A 24,675-nucleotide genomic window follows, 5' to 3' on the forward strand; every position below is an offset into this window, starting at 1 on the left:
TTCATTGATGTGGGAAATTTATCGGGGCATGTAAACGACTTCACCCAACATGAAACACTGCTTTTTTTTTTTTTTTAAAAAAAACAAAAACAAAAACAAAAAAACCTCCAACGTGAAATACGGAGATAACATTCTGGCTAACAACATCATTTGAATGATTATTATTAATTTAGCATAAAATGTAAACATAAGATAAATCAACTGTCATTGTCCTTCAGCAGCAATTTTCGTTAAAATGAACAACCAATATACAAACAACAGGTATAAGTTTATAAATAGTTTTTGAATTTTTACTTTGTGTTTCCCCCATTTTTAAACAAACGTGTTTTCTCATCATTGAAGCTGGTCATTTGAACCTTGGGATCTTGAACGCAACAAGCCCTGTCCAACATGGCGGCGCAGCGCAGGACTATGATGCAAAGCGTAAGTGAAAACTGCTGTTTAAATCTCTTGCTGACCAATCTTGGCTTTGTTTCTCCTGTTCTGATGATTGCTTTTTCCTCATGTATCAGCCTGAGTAGTTGTATTGCTTTTCTGAATTCGTTCAGTGTTGATTTCGGCCATTTAGTGATGCCAGTGCTAGCTATTTTTACTTGAGCTTATTAAGTGCTTTGCTAACAGTTAGCTAACTCCCAATGCTTAAGAAAACCATTGTTTTTTATTTGCTTGTTTTTTCATCTGCACCAAAAAACGCAGCCGACCTCATCAGAATTTGCAGAGGTTAGTTTTCGTACTTAAATTAACTTTTCGTTCGTAGAAATGTTTGTAGAGACTTGGCGTGTAAATTAGCTAAGTTATAAACTGCCTCAGTCTGTTGTGGGCATTCAGTGTAACAGGAAATATCTCATAGAGAAAACACTTCAGCAAATGATCTGTAAGGATAGTTTAAACTTTAGATGGATGTAAACACGTTGTGTTGATACTTTGATGAAGGATCTTTTAACTTCATTGTTCTTTTTTTTTTTTTTTTTTTTTTTTTAAACCTTAGCAGCACCAGAGCTGGACAGATGACCTGCCCCTGTGTGAAATGTGTGGAGTTGGCAGAGCCCCCAACTGTGTGTATGGTCCTGATGGTAAAGGAACTCAGGGTCACCCCATGGAGGATGGACACCTCATGTTGAGGTAAACAAGACTTGGGGAAGAAAAGAAGAGGCATCTCAGATTACAACTAAATAATGTGGGGAAACTGATATGTGTATGCTGAGGAGTAAATGAATTCATCATCTATCATCAAACTGAAAGATTTTTTTTTTTTCACCTGTTATTATGATATTTACGGTAACCCACTTTTGAAATGGCTGCTTAGAAATATGTTGTCACTTTTTGGAAATGTGTAACACTTGTTAACAAAAGAGACATTTTGACTGAGAAATAGATTTTTATAAACACCATGATAGTGTCTCTTTATTAGAAAATAAACCCAGTTTTAGTATTCTGTGTATGATAACAGTGAAAATAAGTTTTAGCCTTCTTATTAGGCTCATTTGTAATATTATATATTGCTTTGTTTTTTGCAAAAATTTGCATTCATAGTACATCCTTGTGTTTAGTTAGTGGTGATGCATGAATTCAATAAAGCCATGCTGTTCTCTAATACTACAACTATAGCTTTTGCCCATGTGTCCACAAATTTATGCTCAAGGAAATTCAGCCATGCACAGCTTGTATTAATTATTAGTTGAATTCTTCCCAAACACGATGTATCACTCATTTCCTGTTTATAAATCTTATAAAGTTTCATTTCTTTGCAGCCTGATTTATTGATAAATGATTTTCTCTTGTCAAAATATTAGCTGTTTTTTGTTCTCCAAAAGTAAAACAGTTTTTTTCTGTTTTATCAACCGAAAAGAGGTGAGGATGGCTGTTTCCTGTATGGCGTTTTTAATGGTTATGATGGCAACAGAGTGGCCAGCTTTGCTGCTCAGTGTCTGACAGCTGAACTTCTGCTTGGGCAGCTAAACTCCAGTCACACAGACAGCGATGTCCGCAGGATTCTCACACAGGTTTGTGTCTGTATCCGTGTCAGGATGTGCCTGTTTCATCTCTTTAATTTTGGGCTACTTTCTATTCATGTAGGAAAAATAAACTGATATTTTATTTATTTATATATTGCATTTTGAGACAATAAGATTTGACAAGTTGTTACACAGCTTCACCACTTCAGGTCTGATAGATTGGTTGTACAGTGCACACATTAACATTACATATGATTTTAAGATTAGCTTGAACATCCTGTCTTATTGATACGGTAGCACGTGAGTTACTGTCTTGTGAAATGTATTGAACAGGGAAAAATTGGTCTGCAATGGATAAGCCACATTGATGGCAGAAGTACAAATCAATTCAGCTTTATTTGTATAGCGCCACTTCACAACAATGTTGTCACAGGGCACTTTACATACACATAATTTTGAGCCAGTTCATACATAGCCTATAATAGAAACCAACTGATTGCATCAAATCATGACTTTGATCCAATCCCCCATCCTGAGCATACACGAGGTGGCAGTGGGAAGGAAAAAACTCCCCTTAAACAGGAAGAAAACCTCCAGCAGAACCCGGCCCAGGGAGGGCAGCCATCTGCCTCGACTGGTTTGGGTGGAGAGAACAGGAAAGAGAGATCAACATGTACAACTGCACTTATTCATGAAGACCTGTGGGAAAAGGGAAAAATAAGTTAGAGGTGGCAATATTGTCATATATTTATACATTAATACATTAGAGAAATGGAGCAAGGTACTTCTCAGTGCATCAAGTGGCGTCCCCATTGCTACATCAGTAATGGATGGCTAGACTACCCATAACTATAAGAGCAAAGAGCATCACCTGGACAGTTGGGTCCCATACATGCAGACTCCAGGAGATATTGGGTATTGAAACAGTCTGGTCTCCCCTCTCACCCACTTTCTTCTCCGTCCTTTCTTATTTGGTATTTTATTATATTCAGCTGTAAATTACATTATCTTCTTAATAGGATAATGGCTTAAAGATTCTTTAGCATGTTTCCTTTTTATCTACTTTACAGAAATGAGGAGTTTTAGAAAAGAGAGGTTCTACTTCTGGTGTCTGGTAAAATCTGCTCTTACCTAGGGGGCACTAAAACTGCTGAATAATCATTTAATGCACTCAACAAATGGTTGCAAATCCAGCCGCTTTTATTACCATCTGGAGTCCTTATGTCACAGAACAGTATATGCTGATAGGGCCCGTTTATACCAGGGGTGTCCCAAGTCGGTCCTCGAGGGCAGCTGTCCTGCAGGTTTTTGATGTATTTCAACACATCTGCCTCGGATTAAATGGATACAACAGCCTTTGAAATTCTGCAGAATGACTCGTTAATTTGAGTCAAGTATGCTGCAGCAGGGATACATAAAAAAAAAAAACCTGCAGTATTGTGGACCTCAAGGAGCCGAGCAGTACATACCTGGTTTCTACCAAATGGCTTAAAATGTCATTTGGCTATTATAGGGGTTCTCTGGAAGTATTTACTTGTCGCTCAAGCCCACAAGTTTTCTATTTGCCTAAAGATCGTTAAACACTGACCTAATTTTATAATGTAGTATGTGATTTTTACAATGCCCCCAAAAATCAGGTAATAAATATGCAGCGTTTTCTCTAGGATTTTTTAAACAGAGGGGGAGGGCTTTGCACCCTCCTGCCACACTCTTTCTCTGCCGCTCTGCTTTCCTTCACACACTAGTCCCCTCCACTACCTCTGACTTTTTTGGGAAACAGGCAACAAGTGTCACATCATTTTACATAACTAATAGTCTATAGTTAACAGTCTTTTCTTTTTCTCTTTGCTCTGCTCTCTCACTTCTTTCCACTCTCAAGCGAACTGCAGTAGACTTACACAGGAAGTTGAGACTCAAGCAATTGTTTTTTTTTTTGTTTTTTTTTTAAATAAAGTAATTTACTAAGAGTACAACCTTAAACTCTTATTAAGGTTTGTAAATGTTCAGAAATATGGACGTTATGTTTATATGCATCTATTCAGACAATATAATTCACAGCTGTGACACATGCAAAAAATCTGACAGCACAGCAACTTTTATTGCCATTGCGGGGCCTTAAGATCATCTGCATGTAGCAGAAGCTTAGTATGACCTTTGTTTGTTGAGAACAGCTGAACTGTCAAGCTTTTTTTTTTTTTTATCTTTACAATGACATTAAGTGTCTAGAAAGGCACCTATAAATAAAATGTATTATTATTATTATTATTATTATTAGTGTGGGGTCTAGCCAGCAGTGAAATGGATGTTATTTGACATCCTTTTGTAGTTTTATCATTTTCCCAGCATGCTCTTAAGTATTTCAATGTGGAAAACACACATTTCAAAGCCACTAAGTATTATGCATGTGCTCGCCCCTGCAGGCCTTTGATGTGGTGGAAAAGAGCTACTTCGAAACAATAGATGATGCTCTGGCTCAGAAAGCTCACCTGTCCAACTACCTCCTGCCACACAATGAGGTATACACACGTTCACACACATGTTGCAGTATATTATAAGCTTACTGAAAAATATAAAGTGGGTTAGTTTCCATAGTAACTGCAATTTCTTTTTTTTATTTTTTATTTTGCATCAGTGTGAGTTAATACTTTTCATATGAGAAAAAACTGCTAATTTGCATTTTCAATCTTTTTTATTATGTAAGACCACTGGAATTATTTTGTGCAAGTTATTGGTTATATTTCCCTTGATCCTATATTTCTTTCTTAGCCTCATATTCACTTGAATTTGACCACATGTTTTGTCTCTTGCCCACTGAGTGCTGTTTTTTCTTTTCTTTCCTTTTTTTTTTTCATGACCATTTGCATCATTGTCCCTTTCCCCACTAATTTGTCTTCTCCAATTGATTTTTCCCTTTTTACTCTCTTTTCTTTTCTCTATTCTCCTCCCACTGACTTCATCATCTTTCTTCTCTCTATTTTCCTTCTTTTCCTTCCTTCCTGGCTGGTCAGAATTTGGCATTCCACCAGCTCTCCTCTCAGAGTCAGAAGGTGCAGGAGCGGCTGAAGGAGTTGGAACAGGAGGTTTCTGGAGGCACGACGGCGGTGGTGGCATTGATTCTCAACAACAAGCTCTATGTTGCGAACGTTGGTATGGAAATATAACACATGCTTTATTTATGCTGACACCTCAGTTAATATTTTTTAGTCATAGTTCTCAGATCATTGTTTGATTGGGTCATATATCCAGGTAAGTAACAAAAGCAGATTGTACAGACTGCAATATGTACAAAACTTCTGTCAATGGATGACTGCATGGTAGTGTGGTGGTTACCACTGCAGCCTTACAGCAAGGAGGCTGTTGGTTTGAGTCTTCACTGGGGTAGGTTCGTACGGTGGACTTTCCATGTGGAGTTTGCATGTTCTCCCTGTGTATTCTGCTACTCTGGCTTCCACTCACCATCCAAAGACGTGCATGTTAGGTTAATTGATCACTATAAATTCTGTCCAGGAGTGAATGTGAGTCGTTGTTTGTCTCTATGTGTTGGTCCCTGCGATGGACTGGTGACCTGTCCAGGGTGTATTTGCCTCTTGTCTGCTAATTTCTGGGACAGGTTCCAGCTCCCACTTGACCCTGAATTAGACCAATCAGTACAGAGTTTAAAAGTATAACTTTAATGGTTCAAAATCTACTTTGCACCAGCAGGTGTCAGACCTCCCTCAGATTTGGTGTTTAGTTACTCTTTCATGTGGATTCAGCCAGAGAGTATAATGTAACCACTGACTTGTAAAAAGGAACCACCTGAATCAAACTTTTTCATGTAGACTCAACTGATGATAGCATGCACAGTCCCAGAAACAGTTAAGTTGTAATAGGTTGCATTTGATGACTGTGATTGCTTGGTTTTTTTCTAACGGTTGTGTGATGATAATTTGATTTGTAGTCATGAGAAGAGAATTAATCAAACATAACTGACTTGAGAACAAAATGATGCAACTTTGTTGTTAGTTTAAATTATTGTTGTTGGGTTAAGTTCCTCCTCTCTGCTGGGGGGTTGGATGGTTCACTCTGTCCAGCAATTTAGATTTAAAAAAAAAAAAAAAAAGGCAGATTTTATTTAAAAAAAATAGTGCTGCCAAGCTCCAGTGTGAAGCCAAGAAAATCCCCTTTTCAACAGAGAAGACATCTGGGTTGTACTTCACATTCATTGAAGCTCATGTTGGAGCAGCAGTATTAGTTGTAATTTTAATCTCAGCAACCAGATTGAAGCTTTTTGTTTCTTTAAAGCTTAAAGGGGTCCAATCCTTTAACTGGTTCTAAACATAATCCCAGTTTATCCAATTTTTTCTTCTTCTAGGAGGACACCTTTCTTGTTTAAAGGCATAATGGAGGATTATTTCAAGCTTAAAAGGGCAATAAGTTGCATTTTGTATGTATGTAAATAGATTTTTGTATACGAGATGGATGATTATCATGACCTCAAAATATGACCTGCTCGAAGAGTTATAAACGACTCCACTTACTATCTACAAGATGCAACCTATTGCCAGTATACTGAAGCCTGGAGGTTACATTTATACTTAGTTTTTTTCTTAAAAACTTAACAGTCTCATGTTATTTATCTTATTTTAACCACAGCACCTTGTATCTCTCTGTCTACATGATTTCTAACTGCACACAGTAAGTTATCCCCAGATGTCACACACAGACACGTGCACACAGCCAGAGGTGTGCACACTCAATATTTCACATGCATTCCTTGCTGGTTAAAGTAGTTTCAACCATCTGTAAATCAAATGAAAAGCCTTTTTTTTTATTTTTTTCCTAATAATTTTCTCCCAGGAAGATGGACACACTCTTGTATTGCTGAGACCTTCATGTCCATCACAGCCATGCAGCTGAACAAGCTGAATCTGCCATCATGTAGGAATTTCTGAGTCGTATTGCAGCTTAAAATGGATCCAATATCCTTTATAGGTTATATTTACATCTGAGGTTATCTGAGATCTGAATATTTAGAGCAACTCCACTCACAAAAACAGCCTTTATTCGCTTCACCATGGCATTTCACAAGTTGGAGTTTTTTTTCCTGTCCTGTGTGCTTTTTGTCTCAGCTTTCCAGTTAATTCTGGAAAATTAGTCTGTGATGATGTTCGAAGATGTGACTTCACAGCTGAATGTAGCTTTCACGTGATGTTTAAAAACATAGCGCCCCCCGTCTTTGCATCGTCTGATCGAGGTGTTGAAACCTCTCTCCGGGAAACATTTGATGGGCTTCACATCCCCCACAGGTCCAAAACCAATCTGAGAATATGAGGAGTAGCACTTTCTCCACAACTTTGCATCCAGTTACTCTGCAGTCTGAACTGTAATTGCCTCCTCTCCTCCCTCTCTCTGGCTGTGAGAGCAGATAATAAGTGAGCGTGGGGATTAAATCTGCACTTAGCTTTTTTTTTTAAGTCTCAAAAAGGGATCCCTGCTGTCGCACAAAAAAAATGACAGGAAATACATCTGAAGCAAGTAGAAACCTGGATCAAACTCTGTGTGATAGTTCTTTGCAATTAGCTAATTGCAACATCTTAAATTGATACTTTTATTTTCAAAGCATTATTTTCAAAGCAATTGATTGTTCAGTCCTACTGTGCAGAAATATAACAACTTTTCACATTGCATGTGGCTTAATGTTGTTAGCCGAACGCAGTCCCCTCTTCTTTGTCAAGACTTCTTTTGGTTTGTGATGTGGCAGGCAGCTGACTGTCTAGCTGGTGGGCGTCCAAAGTTTCCACCTTAGTATACCATGTTCTACTTATGGAAGAAAAAAAAACATCCAGGAAGCAGATGGAAAAAGACCAAACCTTGCTCTTGGTTTCAAGTATGTGTTGCTGTGGTGTGAAACTTCAGCTTTTGTTCAACAGCTTATAGTCCCAGGGAGGTTCATGAGTTCAAGTAACTGTGCTCAATAAATCTCCTGCAGCTATTTGCTAATGTGGAATATTTTTTAGCCGGGAGTGGGAATTTATTGGTCGAGTGGAGTACATTAACAGTCCGCCTCAGAACTAGATCACACCACTGTGACTTTTGCACATATAAACATGAACACACCGAGTGGATTTGTCAGGTTTGATGTTTGATCCTACTTAACGCACAGCGATGTGGCCTATTGAATGGCCTCATCTGCTAATCAGATTGTCAACACACACACACACACAGCCTCAGGCGCTTTCAGATCATACACTTGGGTGGGGTGGGTCTGTAACTGCATGAAGGTTTTGCTCAGTGGACCAGAAGTGTAATTATAAAAGTTAATTAATCATTGATCTTGATTGACTTCATCAGCAATAATTGAGATAGCAGCTTCTTGATTGATTAATTTGTGAGGTTGTTGCCCTGTAACGTGTTTTTTATTTTTTATTTGTTTGGTTGGTTGTGCATGTTTTTCCTTTACTTTTTCTAAGAATAAATTAATCATGCAGTACTAAGATGCATGTTAACCAGTTAGTTAGTTTGAGTGCTGTGTTGACGTCTACAGAAAAACAGAAAAGTCAGCTTTTAAAGGAATTTAGTCAAATATAGACCATTAGGAACTGTCGACTAGTATTCTAGTATGTTTTTTTGTACAAGTAATGTTAGGAATGATGGCACCCAGGTCACCTGTGTCGGTGAGCATTGTTTCATACCAACTGCATGAAAGTTAATTGATAAGAAAGACATCTTCGCTTCTCCTACACCACTTCTCAGAATAGTTGTAATTAACACCGTTAGGTTTGCTAGTGTTGTTAAAATATTCTTTAAAGCAGAAGTTCCCTTCAGTTCAAATGGCCTGAGTCTGAGGTAGAGAGATTAGGCCAAAACATAGTTCCTTCCACTTTCGTTTTCTTTCACATTTAACAGCTGCAGCTTTCCCCAAAAACAACTTCTCATTTCATGGTCTGTCACCATTTTCTGCTAAACCACTCCGTCAGTCCAAACGTTGATGTTTTAAACAAAGTTTTATAGGCCATAATGACCTGGCAAGCAAGGATGACCCATATTTCTCCACTGCACTTGCATAAAAATGTTGATGTGCACTCTGCTTGCTTTTCTGTGGCTCTAGGTACCAACCGAGTCCTGCTTTGCAAGTCCAGCAGTGATGGCCAGAACCAGGTCCTTCAGATTGGTCGCCCCCACAGTACTGACAATGAGGATGAGCTGCAGAGGCTGGCTGCTCTGGGTGAGAACCACAGATATGTTGATGGCTGTCCAGATGGATGATGGGGCTTCAAAGTAAATCCAAATAAGCCCCTTGTTTACTTTTCATTGTGAAATGGACACTCAGTAGTTGACTCAAATGTAAGGTGTCATGATTCTGTGCTCGGCAGTGAGGTTCTGTGAAGAAACTTGTATAAATGCCAAATAAATTGTATTTTTTAAGATGTAAAACTTTAAACTTTAAATGCAGCTCATTATCAGAACTGCCAGAGATTCCCTCTCTTGAAACTTGAAATCAAAACAAAAATGCATTTGATCCTATCGGGAATCTTGTTTTTCTGTCACACTGCTCTCCTTGACAATTATTCTGCTGTTCCCGAAGAGATCTGGGGCAGCAGCAAGGTTTCCGTTCAGAGAGAAGCGGGATGTGACTCTAAGGTGCCAGTGGTTAGAATTCAATAAAAGTTGTTAACTGAGCTGTAAACAAACCTGGAGGAAGAACAAACAACTGCAACTGTGGTGGATATCCACAAGAGGAAAAGAAAGATATTCTCTTTGGAAGTTAGTCGTCTGTGAAGAAATATGATTTAATATCTGTTAAAATGTTGGCCTTTTGGTCAGTGACTCAGATTTATTACTCAGACCAGAAAAGGCTTGTGTCAACAATTTAATCCTTGCTTTGTCAGACTAAGTTCAGAGTTGTGTCCATTCCTCCTATTGCATGTCAAGATTGTAAAAATGGGCAAAAAATTAACTCAAGCAAGCATATACTTTTCTTTTTTAAGTCATTAGTCATTTGTTCTTTTAACTTTCCACTCCTCTTTTCTTATTTTGAGAATGAAAAGTTTAAAGGATATGAAAAAGAGAATCAACAGTGGACATTTGTTTTATTTTGTCTCTTCTGTGTCTTTATAATCTGTCATAAGAAACTAGTAATTCATTAAATTGATTTATAATTTATGCTAGTTAGTCTGGTTGGGATCTAACCTACTATTTCTTTCCAACTTCACTGCGAAAGGATCATCCTTCTTTCTCAGCAAATTCCAGCTCATTTATTCCAGCGGCTGAACTTGCAGACAAACCTTGTGAGATATGCAACTGCTAGTTCACACTATGCTACAGAGGGGAGCCTGTCCACTGGTCCAGGAACAAGACCTTTGTATGTTTTATAAAAAAAAATAAAAAATTTGATTGTGAATAAATTATTAAGAGCATAAATGTTAAGTGTTTCACTTCACACCACTGAGGAAGGCAGCTTTTTGCCTTTCTTTTGTCTCACTCCTTTTCTTAGCTTCCAGTTAGTGCTTATATGATTATTCTCTTGCTCAGGTCCTTCTCTGAGTGATCCAAAAGCCAACATTGATCCAGTCCAATGTCGCCTGTCAGTGCATTTTCATCCACCCTCAAAAACACATTTCCATCTTCCTTTTCCACTCACTCCCACTTCCTTCATCTATTTATTGCTCCGTTCCTGTTACAAAATGTCCTGCTTCACCTCTGGCTCTCCTAAAACTCCTCTCTGATATGCCCTCGCCATCTCCTTCTCTGTCTCCTCTTCATTAGGTGTGGATTCAGCTCGCGTAAGACAAGCAGGGCAGATAGCTGGACAGAGCAGCACCAGGAGGCTTGGAGACTACCGGGTCAAATTTAACTACAATGAAATTGACCTACTCAGGTGAAACCTTTATACATGATATTGTGGCTACACAAACCCAGCGGTCACCTAACGGTTTGTTTGATTTTTTTGCCGTTTTACTTGTTCTGCTTTCAGAAAATGTCTGTGTGTGTTTTCTATTAATCGACTGCAAAACCCTCAAATAAATGAATACTCTAAAACGCCAAAAGTAGTTGTCGCCAAGGTGAATCAGTCAGCTCAAACCTAAAGTTAATTCTGTTTTATCATTTCATTGTCTTAAATGATCTTTTTTTTTCTGGGTTTTGATCATGTGAAACAATGGTAAAATTATTCACAAGATTAGACAAAGAACATGTACAGTCAGCAATTATTGCTCTGAAATATCACTCAACCAAAAGACAATTAAGCCTAGAAGTTACAGAGAGAAATCCATGTTGAAAAATCCCTAATGTGCATATTTTATATAGTTTTAGTTTAACTGTCTGATGATGAGTTTTTATGGGAAGTTGCAAACAATTTCTTGGTTACACACAATGTCAGTGTCTTTATTACAGACGAGTAGACATTCCCTGCAGGAGTTTGCAATATTCCAATCACAACTGTTAATGAAAATTCAGACAGTCTTGGAAAATTCTGTATATCTTTGCAGTTTTGTCCATTGCCCACAAATTCAACAAATTATAACACTGTACCAAATTGCCCTATATTATATTATATTATATTATATTATATTATATTATATTATATTATATTATATTATATTATATTATATTATATTATATTATATGTATAATATGTCTCCGTTACGGGGTGTCACCGTAGCAACGCGTAAATCAACTGATTCAGATCAGCTGTGTTTTAACAGGTGAAGGAGAGAAACATGCTGTAGCTTGACAGCGGTTGTTTGGCATAAAAAGTACATCGAGGCCAACAGGAAATAGCTCTGATACGTTGGCACATTTAGCAAGTTCTTTAAAAAGAAAAAAAAACTATAAACTTAAAAAATGTTACTGTGTAGGACCATGGTAATGCTTACTCATTATAATTATTTATTATATATATAGAATGTGTGTGTGTGTGTGTGTGTGTGTGTGTGTGTGTGTGTGTGTGTGTGTGTGTGTGTGTGTGTGTGTGTGTTTATGTAAATGTCACAGCAGAGTTTTCACTACATGTAAAAGATTGGAGCCCACCACCACAACAAAATAAAAGCCACCATGCCTTCAGCATTGATTTATTTTTTTGATGTTACAAATGCAAATTGGGTTGTACGAATGGATCCATAACAACATAAAATCTACATTTGTGCACATTTACAGACCATAATAAGAGTGAGACATTGTTCATAGGAAATATGGCGCTGCTCTGCAAATAACATTATTTTGGAAAAACAAACACTGGAGTCTCAGCTTTCTGTCAAAATCCAGGAAGAAACCCTGCATGTCATCTCCTTGCATGGCATCTTCTGTCTGAAGTCACCATGAGGCATGGAGAAAAATCCTTTTCCAAGGTTCAAGAAGTTGTTACACAGCCTGTCTAATGAAGGCCCCAGAGTTTGAAAATACTTACCCAGTGTTGACCATGAAAGCCATTTCTACTTCTCGCAACATTGTGATGGAAGACCAACAAAAGTCTTTAACTTACAAGCTTTTTTCTATTGCAAATCTTGCAAGAGAACATCTTTGTTCATCCCTTTGTTCGTGAAATACTTGTTCCAAATATTGTGAAAATTTAATTTAATAACAAATGTTGTGAATAGACATAAAGTGCTTTTGCCATTTAAAAAAACAAACAAACAAAAAACTGTAAATAGAAATACTTTCCACAAAAGCTGCTGCAAAAATCAGGCTTCTAGGTCATAACAATCACAAAAAATGCCACACAATACCAAAGGGCCTGATAAGAGCCTTTATTTAATAGTAGCTTAACCAGAAAGGAAGTCAAAAACCTCAGTAAAGACATGCAACATGGGGACCCAGGCAAGAATTAAAACCTGGGTAGGTGGTGTCAAGGAGATGGCGCATCTGTATATGGGGTGGCTGCTCAACCAGTTAAGCTAAATGTCTCACCCAGATAAACATTGTACAGAAGTGTCTCAGTTTGATGCCTGCCAGACCATTTCAGCCTCTCCCATATCACTTCTGAGTTTCCTTAAATTCTTTCGGTCTCAGGAATTCTTTAACACGACACATTTCCTGCTTTTGTCTGCAGCCAGTTTAAATAAACCTGCATTAAAAAAAAAAAAAGTGGTAAGCTTAAATCAAAACAGTGTTCATAGTATTTCCTTCTTAGTGCTGTCAGTAAAAGCAGGAAATACACTACAAAATGGACAAGTATGAGTGAGTCTTTATATCATCAAGATCAGCGGGTTTGTAGCCTGTAGGTCAGTTGCAATAACATCGTTTCATTTCAGCTCCTCCTCTCACCTCTGTGTCCTTTCCAGTCTTGCCTCTTATAACTGTCTTTTAACAGCCACACTTAAACCATTTCTCATCTCTTTGACACCTACTCTCCTTTTTATGTTTTTATTTTTTACATCTGGTCTCTCCTCTTCTCCTCCGTTAGTTCGGCCAAGTCGAAGCCAGTCATCGCCGAGCCGGAGATTCACGGCAGCCACCCTTTGGATGGAGTGACAGGATTTCTGTTGCTGATGTCAGAGGGTTTGATAAATGCTATTGAATCTGCTCATGGCCCAGAACAGATCAATCAGGTTAGCAAACATATTTTCCTGCCTGTTTAGTATGAAACAATGCATAAAGTGCTTCTTATCTTGTCTTTTCAATCCACGTACCCTGGAATTCATGTCTGTTTCTATTGTAAATGAGTGTTCTCTCTGCGCTCTCCCTACTGTCGTCCTTGCATCGTTTAACCATCTTCACTCCTTTCACTGATATCTATCTGTGACTGTTATGTTGTTTTCATTAATATTCTCTGAGCTTTAAAGTTCCAGTGTGGTTTTCGTCCATGCTTTTTTGCATCCCCCCCTCATTCGTTTGTCTCACCTCTGCTCTCTTCTTCTCGTGTTATTTTTCATTCCATTCATTTTCCTCACTGCTTCGGTCATACCCTTGATCTTCTGCTGTTTTTCCATAGGAAATTGTTGCCATGGTAGCAGCAGAGCTAGCCCAGCAGACCGGTCTTGAGGCAGTGGCCCAGTCTGTGGTGGAGCGGGTCAAGCGGCTTCACCATGACGTCTACGTGTCTGGCCGTCAGAGGGCAGCCTACTGTTCTCGGCATGAGGACATGACCCTGCTCATCCGCACACTCAATTACCCACTGGCAGACGCTGTGCTCACACCAACACAGGGTAGACTATTTCATTCTGGGAAAGTACTTCTGTTACACCTACAGCACCATAAAGACTTTTATGGTTCCAAATCAGAGGGGGGTTGTTTTATTCATCCGGATAGAAAAAGATTCTGTTAGATGAAGATTGGGAAAAGCAGTTTCCAAGCAGGTTTGCTTGTAACCTTTCAAACAAAACCAACACTTGTGAAACAAACTGTGATCAAAGGTGACACATTTTCAAAAGTAAATAAAAAGCATTTATTTACTTTTTAAAGTAAATAGTTTTCTTCTGTTAATTTTTTTAATCATGAATGAAAGTTTAAGATTAACAAAGGATGTTTAGAAATAAAGTTGGGGATGTGAAAAACATAGTCAGGTCATGCTTAATTTAACCCAGTAGAACTTTACCAATGCTAAATGAAAGTAATACTAAATGTGGATTGAAGCTTAAATTAAAATGTTAACCAGTAGAAAAATAAACCTCAGATACATAAACAAAGACCACCTCTGGAGCTTCTATTTTTTCCACTTTTTTTCAGGTGGTCGCATCTACCCCGTGTCAGTGCCATACTCCAACAGCCAGAGTACCAGTAAAACCAGTGTCACCCTCTCACTGGTAATGCCTTCCCAAAGTACCCTCACAAATGGAACGAACACAGCCTCTACCCTGGAGGAAGGCACCCCCACACCAGGGTAAGCTTGAGTTTTCATATGTCCCTGCTGGCTTGAGGATTTCTTCCTGCTAACCATTAGCTTGATCTTTTCTTTCTTTTTGACCAGCCATTATTTGTGTTTAACAAAGTTCATTATTCCCTCCTTTGATTCCACTGCTGTTGGGTGGAAACTCTGTGCAAGCTTTATTCTGAATACACTCTTCCCTCTCAGCTGTTATGTTTTCTGTCTGTTTTGAGAAAGCAAGATTAGGCTACCTTGTCCCTCCTTTGTTAATATAGTATATTTTAAGTAACCTTGATTTTTGTTCATCTTTGTTCCTTCACTTCTTTTTTTTTTTTCTGTTTAAGCAAAGATTTTTCTTCCACATATTTTTGCTGTGATTTATTCTGCCTAACATGCCCACAACTTTGAAGACTACAGAACAAAGGCTTATAGTTTAGCTTTTGTTTTTTTTTCAGTACTTTTCAGTAATTTCTACACACAATGTAGAAATACACAAGTCTTTTTTCAAAGACATTAAACGCTTACTGGTAACATACTTTTACCACAGCCTTTCAAGAAGCGATGTGATGTGGAGTACACACGTTCCAGCCTGCTGGGTGTTGTCACAGCTTTATGGTCTATGGCAGTGATTAGAACCAAGACCAGCTCTGCAAAACAAACAAGAAAGAGGGCAGCATTAGTGAGGGTGTGCTCAAAGGCTTACCAGACAGCATAATAGCTTCTATACTAAAAAAAAAAAAAAAAAAAGCATGTTGATCTAAGATAATATATGACCTCTACCTGTGTTTTTGTAACTGGAATAACCAACTGCCTGCATTTCCTGCTTTTTCCTTGGAAGTTTATGGTTTTGTTTGCTTTCTGTCTTTCCATTTCACTCAATCAGCAGCAAGGAGTACTAATCCAGCTCATCTGCTTTATGAGTTCTACTCAGTTGACATCTGTCACTTACTGTCTGACTCACTTATACTCACATATTTCTTTTCCACTTGGGCGCTGGCGTTTCTTTATCCATCCCGCGTCCTACACTCTGTCCTTGGCTGACCTCTTCCCACCCTTTTAGACTGTTTCCCCCAGTGACCATCCTAAAGCCCATAATTGAACTTCCTCTTTCTCCCCTCCCTCTCTCTACCTCTGCCTTTTCTCTGTCCACTGCACAAACTCCACTCCGTCCCCTCCCTCTCTCCACTTCTCTGTTTTGTCTCACCACCCGCGATATGGACCTCTTGTACTCCTATGACACCCCTACTTCCTCTTCCTCCTCCTCTATTCCAACCCTTATACCTGCCTCCTCATCTTCCTCTTCTACTCTTTCCAACCACCCAACTTTCTCCTCTTCCTTCGACTCCTCCACTCTCCCCAGCAGTCAGAGCCCCACAGCCACCCTCCAGTCCACCAACACGCAGACTCAGAGTTCCAGCTCCAGCTCGGGGGACGGAAGCTTGTTCCGCCAAAGAGGGAGTCAAGCAGCGCAGCCTGATGAGACAGGCAGGGTCCCACCTTACGTGGACTTCAGTCAGTTTTACCGACTATGGGGAAGAGACCACAGCGAAGGGCAGAGCACCCAGGGAGGCCTTGGACCCCAGTGAGGAGAGCATTGGTACCAGTTGGAAGTACTCCACTACTACTGGCTTTCTGATGACAAAGGAGTACCTGGACTATGAAGAAGCAGATTAACTGGTTGAAGGGATGGATCTTATGTTATTAATGTTTTATACCAGAAAATAAATGACCTAAAGTTGCATGTGGGGATATCTTGGAAAGACTTTGCCTCAATATCTTACACTGGTGGTGCAACCAGTGAAGCTGTGTATTGCTTCTTCTGTAATAGAACGTCACAGCTCAATATATGTAATCCAGATTGTAGAAAATATATCAAATATAAAAACAAGACTTAAAATTTAAGTTGTGAGCAATTATACACTGTAAGGCCTTAAAATGTAACGAATGAATATGTTTAAAAGTGTTTGTTTTTTTTTTGTATTTGTAACAAAAATACAGTATATATCTCTAGGTTAATCCACAGGTTGTCTCGACGTCTCTTCATACACTTTTCTGTTAACATGCCTATTATGTAATGTGTGTATGTGTGTTTACATTTATTTATTTAGCTCTCTTCTTGGATATCACAATATTATATCTTTCCAGAGTAAATGCCAGTCTTGTTAAACTCAAAGTAGTTTAATTAGGGAACTATGGGGGGGTTTCCTGTCTATAGTTAAGAGTATAAATGTTTGACTTGAGAGCAAGATTTCTTGTTTTCACTCTAAAGTTCTGCAACATAAACTTGACAAGAGGAGCAGAGATTTAAACAGATTAAAATCATCAACAAAGAAGATCTGGCTCTGGAAGATCACAGTGAGCTAAATATAATCAAAGCAGGCTAAAGAATGCTACTAAGTGTTCATTTTGGACATCAATTTGGGCTTTCTTATATTTCAGAAACGAATTTGTAAAAAGGAAGTTAATTTACCTTTATAGCCTCTTGAAAATTAAAATGAAGTCCAAGTAAAAATATAAAAGGAAACAAGATATTACTAAGAAATGCATCCACTTTTAGAAGTTGTTTTATATGTAACGTCTTGTGTAAAGTAACATTGTTGCTCTCAAATGTGATATTTGATACCAAAACACTACACTGTAAATGAATGTTAGATGACATATGCAGTCATAAAAGAAGCAAAAACCTTGTGTTTCCTGGATTTGAATGCAGTTACAAAACGTCCTTTTGCTGTCTTGTGTCTGCACCATTTATTCCTCAAGAGGTTTCAAACATAACTCCTTTTTACAAACACTTTCTTGCCATTGTATCTTATTGGAGTGTTAAACTAAATATATCCCTAAAAAGACAGTCAGGCTGCAGAGCTCTACATCCATCACAGGGCAGAAAGAACTGGCTTTTTAAGGTAAATTGCATTGCATACAAGATTTTCGAATAGCAAATGCACAGACCGGTCAAATCGGTCATGGTTGTGTTTTTACTATCGCTGTCTGGCTCATGCTATGAATAGCAAGTGGTCAAACAATTATGTGGTCACGTCATCATCTAAACAAAGATCTCAATTATAAACGCCCTTTTGAAATATTTTGTAACCGGAATCTCATTTTGTGAGTTTCTGCTCAGTCCAGTTTAGTTTTCATTGGATGCTGGCAGCATAGAGCTGGGGGGGGGGGGGGGGGGATTTCACGTTATGACGTGAGTTTTATTGTAAAACCGTATCACTGAACATTTTGTGAGACAATTTCAGTCTTATGTCGAAGTTAGCAACTGGAAATATGTGAAAGTATTAAAACGACAGCAGTTCAGTTAGGCCTACCAAACCTGTCGTACAGTAATGTCTTCTTTTTTTCTTCTTCTTTTTTGCTCTTGAATTATAGCCATAATTTCCTGGTGTGGAGTTAAACATTTTCTAAACACAGTTGCATGTGGGTGTGTTCATGTTGTTAACACCTCCAGTCAGTTGCGACCGGCCAATTTGCTGTAACACACCTGATTCACATGTCAGCAGCAGACAGACAAAGGCACGACAAGCAGGAAATTGTTGAAATGGACGATCCTGGACTGTGGAGGAAGACAATAACGTGAAAGGTAAATATACATTTTGCACGTATATGTGTTTAAAAAATCACGTCATTTTGGCTTGCTTTAATAGAGAAAGTACTAATCAGTTACAGCAATCTCTCTCTCTCTCTCTCTCTCTCTCTCTCTCTCTCTCTCTCTCTATATATATATATATATATATATACAAACAACACAAGTGTGTGTATACAAAAAATGTTATGCACAAAAATGTAAAAAGCTTATGAATGGATAAACATTCTTTCCCAATCTTTTAATGGTACAGAAATGATTTCTTTTTCTTTCTCCCAAACAAAACATAAAAATGACAGATATTTCAACAGGAAGGGGAAACAATGGCACAGTGAAAACAAATACTGAAGAAATGACTGACACATCGTACCACTCCTTAGACTATAAAATGTACTATCCTAAAAGCAGGCTAAATCTGTTACCAGTTTAAACTGTCAATACTTATTTGTGGATATGTGATATTTTTCATGAAAAGGTGTGTGATAATTGTGACATTTGTGGTTCTTTCTGAACTTAAAATCCTAAAATGTAAAAGTGTCAGAAAAACGTGCGCTTACAGAAAGACAGAGCCACATGGTAATACGTTGTTGCAGACATGGGAAGCCAATAAATAATGAAGCTTTCAACGTACCAAAAACTTATGAAAGCTTTTTATTTTACTTTATCATAGTCTAAAATCTCCAACAGCTATGATTTTTCTAGTTTCTGTGGACAACTGAATAAAACCTATTAAACTAGATGTTTATTGACCCAGGGCACATTATACTTTTAATGTCTTTTGCTGTCTATTTATTGACTTTGGTCTGCCAAGTTCTTATCGGAGTATCTCACTGAGTTCATAGGCAAGATAACATTCCAGTATGTCTAAATACCTTGTACATTGTCTTCATAGATTGTGCTTAATTTGACCTTTCCCTCACTCTTGACTGACAGGTCCTGTGCCACTTTCTATACTTCATTCTTTCCATTATTTCCAGAAAGAAAATTCAAAAGTATGCAACTCCAGTTTTTATTTATTTATATTCATTTTAAACTATGTTCTATCTATTGTTCTGCTTCTTCTGACCAATACTAACTTAAAAACGGTGCTGTTTAAGGCAGCCGCCTATTGTCAAAGGCAAAAAAATCAATCATGCCCTCAGGGGATGATGCTGACAAGCTCATATCAATATTTGATAAAGGGGAGGAACATTGTGAGATGTGACTTTCTAAGCCCTCCCCCGAGAGGCTACTGATAGCTCACAGGGAGAACAAATGCTGGCTTTGAGGTTAAAGATCCCAAACTGAGATGAGGGATGTCGCACGATTGGAGTCCTTGCATCAGCAGGATTTGCTGTATAATAAGCCCCATAGACCCCCGTGGGTCTGAGCGTTGCAGCTGTCAAAAATTGAGCATTTGAGCATTTATTCACCTGTGAGAGAATTTCCTCCAGCCACAAATTTGGTACAATTTATTTATGATCATTAAAAAGACAACTCTTGGCCCAGCAGTGTCAGCTGATTGTATATACACAACCTCTTCTTTATGTCTAGAATTCTTGAAAAGAAGACAACTCAATGTGCCCATTTGAGTTAGGATTTAGAGCTCATCATAGTACAGACAACACTGGTGAAGAATATCAATGATCTTCTCATGGCCTCCGATAAAGGACTTCTATCCGTACATTTCTTGTCAGATCTAAGTGCGTATTCAACACCACTAATCACAATATTCTGTTACATAAGCCTGGGTTTGTTATTGGGCTTAAATGTACTGCATTGAACTGGTTTAAGTCATGTTTATTTGATTGATTTCTATTTGTTGATGTAAATAAGTCTTCCTCACTCACTGAAGTAAGTTATGTTTTGCCTCAGGGTTCTGTATTTAGACTACATGACATACATTTTCATTGCTATATGGATGTCACTCAGATATAATGCTTCACAAAGCCTGATGAAACTAATCAGTTTGTCAGATTACAAATATGTCATAAAAACAAAGACCTGGATGATTCTTAATTTTTGCTTTTTTATTCTTCAGACAACATGTTTTAGCTATGTAATTATCTGAATCGGATTCATTTGGCTTCCAGTACGACAGTGAGGGACTTCAGATAGTTTTGACCAGGATTTGTCCTTTGGCTTACCTGTATAAGACAGATTTCTAAAACTGACCTCTTTCACCTACTTAATATTGCTAAAATAAAAGACATCTTGTTACAAAGGGATAAAGAAAAAGTAATTCATACTTTTGTTACTTCAAAGTTGGACGATTGTGCTTCCTTAATGTCAGACTGTCTCAAATATCTCCTGGAAATGAAAATCCTGGAAAATGTTGCAGTCAAGAGTTATGATGACATTTAGCAGGAAAAATCATAATTCTCCAGCTTTATCTTCTCTTCCTGTTATTTTCATTCATTAAATTTAAAATTCTTCCCCTTATATAGAGCTCTTAGTTACCAAGTGCCACTGCATGAAGTCATAGTTGCCTCACCAAGGTGGAGGCTAGTGTTCGGCATCGTTGGTTTTTCTGTCAGCAACATAACTCAAATTGTTATGGACAGATTTTTTTTTAGGAAATATCAGAAACAAAATAAGGAACAAGTGATATAATTTGGGGGTGATCTGGTGATCACTGTCTACAGCCAGGATTTATACTTTTAAACATTCTTTTCTATTGTGAGATAGAGAATTTGCCAATACAGCTTCTTACTCAACAGATAATGTCTAGAATCACTGGGGAAAAGTTCCAAAAAGGAAAAAAAATGCACAAGATGCAATCCTGGTAGATGTTAAATTCACTAACAGCTTACCTAAATCGAGGCTAACCCAGAATGACCTTGGACTGGAATAAACTGTTGCCAAAGTTGGAAAATAAAAACAGAAATCTAAAAATGTCTCAATAAAAATAAAAAAAAAAAGCCAATAAATTATACAACAAAACTAAAACCACTTTGCCATGAAGAAAAAATAACTGTTAAAAAAAACTTTACCATGACATTTTTAGTTCTATTTACTTGATTAATTTTTAAAAAATCCATTATTTTTATGCCTTTATTAAATCATTGTTATACTTTTACATTTTCTTAACCTTTAAATAATCATTTTTTATGTGATATTTTAATTATTTATTTATTGACACTGCTTCTATTTAAACTCATATTTGTGTGCTCATTATTTACTATCTTGAATTTTCTTCCCCTATTTATTTCACGTGGATTGATATGAAATATGAACAGAACTGAGCAGGTCTCAGGGCAGTGCAGGAAGAATTATGCAGCCCAGCCTGACTACATGGTCCGGTCTGGCATTCTGCATGTTGCCTTGGGAGGGAAATTAAGGTTTTACGCTAGCAGAACAGCAAATAATGTCTGACTTTCAACAAGAGATTGTACAGGATCTTCAGCACATTGTGCAATTTTCAGCTAATAGAGCAATCAGTGATGACTGCTTTTGTTTGGTGTGGATGCACAAACTGGGAGGGTGTTCCAGCTGTAGACATCCACTGATTACAGAGAAACAGGGTGAGATTTCTGATCAAGTTGCCTGTGGTGCTCAGGTTTTTCAGTTTCTGCATTAAAAAAGAATTTTTACTCTTTTTTTTTTTGTATAATTTATAGACATAATCTTTTTGAGACATTTTTTATGTCTCTCTTTATTTTTAATTTTTGCACTTTTGGTCCTCCAGAATCAACTGACAAACTAAACATACAAACAAACATTACTTGTTATGAGATAACAATGAGATATGCACATGAAAATTATAACATTATTTAGTTATTAACTGTCTGTAACACTTGTCAGTAGGTGGAAATGCTGGACGTGTCATGTTTCCAACATTTCCATCCGATTTATAGTAAAAAAAAAAAAAAAAAAAAAAAATGGTAGCAGCTTTTGAAGCTGTTTGAAAAGAGACGTTGTCTTAGTGCAGTCAAACTAGCCACTAGGCACACATGATGCAAATGTGTTTTATGGTGATGTAGATAAGTAAATGAAGAAAAGCCTACTCAACCAGTGAAGCATGTTTAGAAATTCAGTGTATTGAAAGAAATCCCTTAGGTGTGTACTCTGAAGTTTATGACTTTACATAGCTTATGCTACACATAGCTTATGCTACACATGCAAAAAGGCATGTGGCACAGAGAAGGACTATAAAATTCCTGAAAGCATAATTAAAGCATTTTTAACACTAAGGCCGTTGGGACATGTTCTGTCCAGAGATTCAGTAAAAGGGATCCTTCCATCAAATGGGAACAAAAAGAGGGAAGGTAGTCCGTACGGTGGGCATTGGACTCCCAGAGGGCAGACTAACAGATGTTGAAGAGAGCTAAAAGTACCCTGTCATACCACAGGCTAATAGCAACCACGAATAGGCCACAAGGAAAGCTGCTGCAGTAAAATATCTGCAACAAGTAAGACAAGTCCTGAGAAGTCAGTTCGATAGTAAGAACAAGATCTGAGCCCAATGATCAGATACCCCGGTTGGATAACAAGCTGAGCTGGCGAAAGGAGGACGTTCACACCACTGAAGTTAAAACCATCAGGACCATAATCCAAGATGAAACCTCCAAGCTCCATGAATATTTCAGCAGGATGGCCCCAAAGGATGATGTGTTTAGTGAATGTCTCAGGCAAAGGAACTTGGAAAAGAAAGAAATGGAAGAGCATTATGGAAGAACAATCCCCTGCATGGAATGCAAAAGATGGCTGAATTGACAGACATAAACAAGTCATATTAATGGCCAGAGAAGGCTGGACTGAAGGACAGCACTGATGCGCGAGTCATAGTGGGACACAAGCAAGCCTTGAGTATCAGGGCAATTGAGGATCAGATCTTCCACACCAGGTAGGACCCTAGGAGCAGATTGTGCAAAGGGGCCCCTGAAAGACTCTCACTCACACACACACACACACACACACTCTATATATAAAGATACACTGCTCAAAAAAATAAAGGGAACACTAAAGTAACACGTAGATCTGAATGAATGAAATATTTTTTATTAAATACTTTCTTTCCATAGTTGCACGTGCTGACAACAAAATCACACAAAAATTATCTATGAAAATTAAATGTTTCAACCCATGGACGTCTGGATTTGGCGTTATACTCAAAATTAAAGTGGAAAAACGCATTACAGGCTGATCCAACTTTGATGTAATGTCCTTTAAACAAGTCAAAATGAGGCTCAGTAGTGTGTGTGGCCTGTATCACCTCCCTACAACGACTGGGCATGCTCCTGATGAGGCGATGGATGTTCTCGTGAGGGATCTCCTCCCAGACCTGGACTAAAGCATCCGCCAACTCCTGGACAGTCTGCGGTGCAACTTGGCGTTGGTGGATGGAGCAAGACATGATGTCTCAGATGTGCTCAGTTAGATTCAGGTCTGGAGAACGGGCGGGCCAGTCCATAACATCAATGCCTTTGTGTTGCAGGAACTGCTGACACACTCCAGTCACATGAGGTCTAGCGTTGTCTTGCATTAGGAGGAACCCAGGGCCAACTGCACCAGGATATGGTCCCACAAGGGGTCTGAGGATCTCATCTTGGTACCTAATGGCAGTCAGGCTACCTCTGGCGAGCACATGGAGGGCTGTACGGCCCTCCAAAGAAATGCCACCCCACACCATTACTGACCCACTGCCAAACCAGTCATGCTGGAGGATGTTGCAGGCAGCAGATCGTTCTCCACGGCGTCTCCAGACTCTGTCATGTCTGTCACATGTGCTCAGTGTGAACCTGCTTTCATCTGTGAAGAGCACAGGGCGCCAGTGGTGAATTTGCCAATCTTGGTGTTCTCTGGCAAATGCCAAACATCCTGCATGGTGTTGGGCGGTAAGCACAACCCCCACCTGAGGACGTTAGGCCCTCATTCCACCCTCATAGAGTCTGTTTCTGACTGTTTGAGCAGACAAATGCACATTTGTGGCCTACTGGAGCTCACTTTGCAGGGCTCTGGCAGTGCTCCTCCTGTTCCTCCTTGCACAAAGAAGGAGGTAGCGGTCCTGATGGTAGGTTGTTGCCCTCCCACGGCCTCCTCCACGTCTCCTGATGTACTGGCCTGTCTCCTGGTAGCGCCTCCATGCTCTGGACACTATGCTGACAGAGACGGCAAACCTTCTTGTCACAGCTGGCATTGATGTGCCTTCCTGGATGAGCTGCACTACCTGAGCCTCTTGTGTGGGTTGTAGACTCCATCTCATGCTACCACTAGACTGAAAGCACCACCAGCATTCAAAAGTGATCAAACCATCAGCCAGAAAGCATCGGAACTGAGAAGTGGTCTGTGGTCACCACCTGCAGAACCACTCCTTTTATTGGGTGTGTCTTGCCAATTGCCAATAATTTCCACCTGTTGTCTATTCC

At 38.6% G+C, this 24,675-nt stretch overlaps 1 protein-coding gene across 2 annotated transcripts; it reads left to right on the forward strand.

The window, feature by feature from the left end:
* Window positions 1-384: 384 nt before the first annotated feature.
* Window positions 385-17,730, forward strand: tab1 (TGF-beta activated kinase 1/MAP3K7 binding protein 1). 2 transcript variants are annotated; one of them, XM_079264860.1, is made up of 11 exons: window positions 385-423; window positions 989-1,122; window positions 1,850-2,003; window positions 4,376-4,471; window positions 4,964-5,102; window positions 9,046-9,162; window positions 10,704-10,815; window positions 13,339-13,483; window positions 13,867-14,080; window positions 14,601-14,754; window positions 16,100-17,730. In XM_079264860.1, the coding sequence occupies exons 1-11, from the start codon at window positions 391-393 to the stop codon at window positions 16,323-16,325; spliced, it is 1,524 nt and encodes a 507-aa protein (XP_079120986.1). In that variant the 5' UTR covers window positions 385-390; the 3' UTR covers window positions 16,326-17,730. The 2 variants fall into 2 exon arrangements, with proteins under 2 accessions (XP_079120986.1, XP_079120987.1); XM_079264861.1 differs by having other exon boundaries at window positions 16,103-17,730.
* The last annotated feature ends 6,945 nt before the right edge of the window (window positions 17,731-24,675 follow it).

This window comes from Telmatherina bonti, assembly GCF_933228915.1.
Source record: "Telmatherina bonti genome assembly, chromosome: 3".
Classification (NCBI taxonomy): domain Eukaryota; kingdom Metazoa; phylum Chordata; class Actinopteri; order Atheriniformes; family Telmatherinidae; genus Telmatherina; species Telmatherina bonti.